The sequence below is a fragment of the Penicillium arizonense genome (assembly GCF_001773325.1).
Source record: "Penicillium arizonense strain CBS 141311 chromosome Unknown PENARI_contig130, whole genome shotgun sequence".
NCBI classification, from domain to species: domain Eukaryota; kingdom Fungi; phylum Ascomycota; class Eurotiomycetes; order Eurotiales; family Aspergillaceae; genus Penicillium; species Penicillium arizonense.
The window spans coordinates 1-5,326 of NW_019173407.1; the positions used below are offsets into that span (position 1 = coordinate 1).

The following is a 5,326-nucleotide window of genomic DNA, read 5'->3' on the forward strand; positions in this document are numbered from 1 at the left end:
GTTCAAGCAAAGGGAATCGCGCTCCGCCTCCAATGGATACCCGGACACTGCGACGATCCAGGGAACGACGCAGCAGATCGGTTGGCCAAAGACGCGGCAAGCCCGGGCAAAACACACCCCTTCCGCCCTTTACTGACAAGGAAGAGAGCGCTTATCCGGGACAAGATCCGCGCTCAATGGGAGCGGGAATGGAAAGCATCAACCAATGGCGGTCACTTGCGAAAAATCGATAGCACTCTACCGGCGACCTACACCAGGAAGCTGTATGGGAATTTGCCCAGGGGCCGGGCGTACCTGTTGACACAGCTACGCACGGGCCACAATTGGCTATCCACCTATGCCAAGACCTTCGGCTTCCGCGACAATGATCAGTGCGTGTGCGGCGCGCAAGAAACAGTCACCCACGTGCTGGTGGACTGCCCAAATTTGAGGGAAATCCGAAGGGAGCTAAGACGTGAAGCTGGGGACGCGTTCAACGACGTGTCGAGTCTGCTGGGAGGCTCAACCGAAGGTAGGAGAGGTAAGCCAGACATCGTGTCGCGGGCTAGGACGGTCAAAGCCGTACTAGACTTCGCTGAGGCGTCACAAAGGTTCAAAAGTCGCGCGCCATGAGGGCAGCCTAATAACTTAAACGGCACCTGGGCCACGATAGGCCTTGACGAGGCTCCAAGTTCGTTTTCAGGAAGTGGGACATTACACGTGTACATACAAGGATATATATAGTTGTTGTATCCTGTATATCGCCAAAAGCGAGAGGTCAGGGTAAATGATATCATCCATCCATCCATCCGACTGTATATGGGTGTACTGGCCTATGTAAACAAGTGGCCCAGTGGGCCTATATATACTTCATTCAAAAATAAATCCAACCAAATGTACTCATCCGCTTGATCATTTAGCTCCATTCAGTTGGACTTCTACATGAATGATTAAATCTAGTCTCTCCCAATTTTATTCCTTCTTCTCTTCCACCAGTAAATACATTCAGATAATTTGAAATCTGTCACATATCTTATTCATTCTCGGAAGTATCGTCTCATTTACCGCGCGCAAAGACCGATATCTCCGAGTACTGGGAAATGACCTCTTGAAGCGAACTCGGCGGTGCTTGGGGAAGCCCAAAGCCCAAAAAGGCAACGACGGTTCGGTGAACAATTTCAAATGCCTTGAGCCCATCCAAAGTTCCAACCATCGTTTGAATGGCCAGGACCTTCTGAACAGGCAAACCTAGAAGCTTCAATAGGAACGGCAAGTCGGAGAAGGTATAATGTTGAGCCTTAGCTAGTTCCAATTCTAATCTCCACCCGCGTAGATTTGACCAAAAGTCTGCCCATGTCGGGTCTGTCGTCTGGGTTTTATTCTCATGTCCGAACAGGAGGAATGGACCCCGAAGCCCATGTTGAACAACTGGTCCAAACATTGACCCGTCCAGGTTCGCCCCGACAACAATCCGGCGGTCCAAATGCATGGCTTCGGCGATGGCTGCACCCCCGACCGAGTGACCGTACGCCGCGACTCGCCGGGTTTTCAGACCAGCAGCCCCGGTTCCAGGGAGTAGAGCTGCTACGCCGGCCTTTGTGCTCAGTTGATCCAGCACGAACGACACATCTCCTGCCCGAGTCGCGACGTCCAGTGGAACCTGCGCGTCACTGATGTTTGCGGCAGTCACGACGCTTCCGTCCGGAAATTCTAGGAACTCGGTATCATAGGGATGGTCAATAGACACCACGATGTACCCGGCGCTGGCCACAGCCTGTGCAATAGCATTGTAGAACAGCCGGGTCGTGCCGAGACCAGGCGAGAAGATCACGACGGGAAACTGGAGGTGATGCCCTTTTGGCGGCTCTGGGCACGCCTGGAAAGATATGGATTGAAGTGAACCATTGGGGAGTCCGTATGCGCCGTAGAGGTGGGAGTAGTATTCGGCTGTTGCGGGGGGAAGATAGTCTATCTTCTTGAGATCGACTTTGCAGTGGGTGGGAGCGAATACCGAAGTCATCACTGCACGCGGTCCGTGCTTGGGATCAAAGGGATCGGCTCTGGCTTTTTCGGCCATTTTCGCCGTGTGGTAAAACACATCGTATTCTCCGGGTGGGCTGGGGATCACCACTGCAGAGACAGACACAGCCACAATGGGCAGCAGACGAAGACTGAAAAGCATCATCAAATAGTCGAAGAGGTGGGCCAAGATGAAAGTAGGGTAAGAATAAGATATTTGAAATCTTGCTGAAGTAGATGATGGGATTCCAACCACAATAGTCAGTGGACTGCCCTGGCCTTTATAGATCCGATGAGGGAAGGGATGGAGTGGCAGACCGTCATTCTGGCTGCTAGCAAAGCCCGTCGCAACCTTTCTCTATGCCAAATAGAAATGTTGCCCGAATAGGAATTTATAGGGCGTTAGTTCAGATGTAATTCGGTCGCCAAGAACAATCAACCTCGGTAGTGATGTTCAAGTAGAGTGGGCCCTTCCAAGGTGTCTCGCATCATTACTTCCCAATTGGGTTAGCGTCATCGGGCTCGTCGTTGCCTGCCGGCGGACTAGGCAGGTCTCGTTCTAATATATCGATTTTCATCATAGTGCTCATCAGGGATACGCGCGATTCAGGTGTATGTTAGATGATTCATCGAGACCATGTCCTCAACAACTTTGCAGGGGAGAATGGTTGGCCCCCTGGACAAGCGGAGGCGGATGACGCGCTGCCTCGGCTGTGCGAAACGACACATCAAGGTCTGGGATGTGAAAGTCCAATTTTATGGGATCAGTGAAGCTAATTATTAGTAGTGTGAAGGTGGCTTTCCATGTGCTCATTGCATTCGACAAAATACGATGTGCGTTGCCCAGCAGCAATCGGGACATGGTATGACTAAGTTTGTCAACAAAACCCAGCGAGATGATTTTGGTGGAGGCCACCAAATTTCTAGTCAGAAGGGCATGGCTATTAGAAATAGGCACAGCTCCGAGACTCACCCGCTTGATTTCATCGGGAAGGATAAGGGTACCCGCTTTCTTGATAATTTTGCCTCTTTTATTCAGGAGAATATGTTCACGACGAGCTTCTCAACAATTCTTCCGGACCTGCTTCCTCTAATTTCAACTTCCCCAGTCCTGTACCATGCAGTGATAGCGGTTGGTGCTTTGGATGTGAACCGACATACATGTGGGCGCGCATTACAGGGAGAGAAACCCCCGAATGTGGATGCCATGACCTCTTACCATAAGTCAATGGGTATCTTGCGGTCATCCCTGGGAAAAGGAAATGTGACGCAAAGAGAGGACATTCTCTGGGCCACATTTTTCCTGGGGCTGTTTGAGGTAGGCTTTTTATCAGAAAGGGGATCCTCTATCAGATGCATTAAATTTGTGTTTGACTAACCTCAATACATCTAGTTGCTCTCAGATGATTCGGGCGAAGGCTGGGTCAAACATATGCTCTATGGAACATCAAAAATGCTCCAGCTTGGAGGACCAAGCGATTGCATGTCATCAGCCCGAAGGATATTTTACGACCTGTTCCGTGTCCTCGAAGCCAGCCGAGCATTACTATTCAATGAAGAAACAATCCTTTCACAGGAATGCTGGCTTCAACTCCAGAACTCCCTGTCGAGCAATTCCACTGGGTGGGATCCCATGGAAGAAATAATAACCCTCATGATTAAGGCATCCAGCTTCAGCCTACGGTGAGTCGGTGCTGATAGATGAGCGAGTTATTTGGTTTTAATAATCCGGACTACAGAGCCGCTGCTATAATCGATAGGATTCCTGAACCAGAACGGTTCACTGATCCAGCAGTCGCTCTGGTTGCGGCTGAAGGACTCAATCTCCAAGAAACCATTTATAACTGGCACACGAGGACCCTGCTGCAGTTGGTCCAGGATGGTCCTGATCAAAATTCAAACTTAGCTTTGCTATATTATCACGCTCTGCTAATCTTTCTTTCTGGCAACTACGACTATTTCCCATACTGGAACGACATTCCAGCCCCGGTGTTAACCCCTGCTGAAGTTTCTGAACACCTGAGTACGATCCTGTATCTCTCGGCCGAGGTCTTGCGACACTCCAAGATTCCGGGAGTGATGCTGTTCTTTCCAGTAACCGTTGCAGGGGCTCGAGCCCGGACGGTTGATCAACGATTAGAGATACTGAATCTGCTCGGCCTGGTCTTCTCTAAAGGATTCGTTGTCGCAAACAAGATACGGGATAATTTGCTGGAACGGTGGGCCGAGAGGGATCGGAAACAGTCGATGCATCTGGCCACATGAATAAATTACTACGTCTCCATTTCTTTACAGTTATGTTGCCTGGACGAAAGTGAAAAATCAAATCTTTTGGACAGATCTTATAATTTTTCCAAATGTTTTATTCGGTGCCAACTACTCCAACATAAATGAATCTGAACCAAATCGACTCATCCCCTTGATAACCTACCTAACCCCATTCAGTCTGACTCATGCTCCAAATGCTGCCGACCCAGCTCTTGCGTCTCCATAGTCAATTCTTCCACGAATAGAGAACCAAAAGACCTTACGCTCCAAACGGTATCAGTTCATACCAGATTGTCTGCATGGTGTCCTTGTATGCCTCTTCAATGAGGTCGCGCTGAGCAGGGGAGATATCGGCGGTTTGTAGATAGGGAATAAAGCTCACGGCCTCACATGGATCTTCCAACAATGCCAAAGAAGCAGGCAATGCGATGCCGTTAATCCTTTTTGCGAAGATACTGCTGAATGTAGTGGCACCAACTGCAAGACCAATAAGAGCACCAAATAGCCTGAATGCGACCATAATTCCCATTGCGAGACCTTGGTCATCGGATGCAGTACTGGCTTGCATTGGAATTGGTGGGAGGCTGAATATTTTGCCTATGCCAATGCCTGCAATCACCTGGAAACTAGCAGTCATGGCTGTTGAGGAGGAGAAAGTCGAGGGCCTGATCAATACCACCTCCATCAATTCTTCGAGTCTTTTATGGACTAACCATACAAACATAAGTGGTTATGTACTCAGTCTCACTATCACCATGAAATTCAATCAACACAGTGGAGTTTTGACTAGAATCTGAAGATTTTTCAGCGCTCTGTTAACAGCCCATTCAATGATGGTGATGGTGATCAAGTCTCGCGGTGTTGATGGTTAGTGAGTGTACCTCATATTCAGTCGCTCACTGGTAATGAAACATCCTTCAGGAGAGATATATTTAATCCTAACACTTTTTCCACATTAGTTGGAACCATCCAAAATCCCAAAATCAGACAGAGTAAAATTTACAGTAGTATAGGCATCGTGTCCTTCAACGTTTGCTACCTAGCAGAGCACGTACGCGAT

At 49.0% G+C, this 5,326-nt stretch overlaps 4 protein-coding genes across 4 annotated transcripts; 2 read left to right on the forward strand and 2 right to left on the reverse strand.

The window, feature by feature from the left end:
* Positions 1 to 12: 12 nt before the first annotated feature.
* On the forward strand, positions 13 to 612 carry PENARI_c130G02458 (uncharacterized protein; the record flags this gene model as incomplete). The annotated part of the gene is made up of 1 exon (XM_022637963.1): positions 13 to 612. A coding segment is annotated over one exon (600 nt), but the record flags the coding sequence as incomplete, so codon positions are not given.
* A 424-nt stretch (positions 613 to 1,036) lies between these two features.
* PENARI_c130G12114 (alpha/beta hydrolase family protein) lies at positions 1,037 to 2,161 on the reverse strand (the record flags this gene model as incomplete). The annotated part of the gene is made up of 1 exon (XM_022637967.1): positions 1,037 to 2,161. The coding sequence occupies one exon, from the start codon at positions 2,159 to 2,161 to the stop codon at positions 1,037 to 1,039; it is 1,125 nt and encodes a 374-aa protein (XP_022482180.1).
* A 474-nt stretch (positions 2,162 to 2,635) lies between these two features.
* Positions 2,636 to 4,263, forward strand: PENARI_c130G08077 (Zn(II)2Cys6 transcription factor; the record flags this gene model as incomplete). Its single annotated transcript, XM_022637965.1, has 4 exons — positions 2,636 to 2,731; positions 2,786 to 3,316; positions 3,392 to 3,681; positions 3,738 to 4,263. 4 exons carry the CDS (start codon positions 2,636 to 2,638, stop codon positions 4,261 to 4,263), a joined length of 1,443 nt encoding a protein of 480 aa, XP_022482177.1.
* Positions 4,264 to 4,525: 262 nt separating this feature from the next.
* On the reverse strand, positions 4,526 to 4,903 carry PENARI_c130G05972 (uncharacterized protein; the record flags this gene model as incomplete). Its single annotated transcript, XM_022637964.1, has 1 exon — positions 4,526 to 4,903. The coding sequence occupies one exon, from the start codon at positions 4,901 to 4,903 to the stop codon at positions 4,526 to 4,528; it is 378 nt and encodes a 125-aa protein (XP_022482179.1).
* Between the last annotated feature and the right edge of the window lie 423 nt (positions 4,904 to 5,326).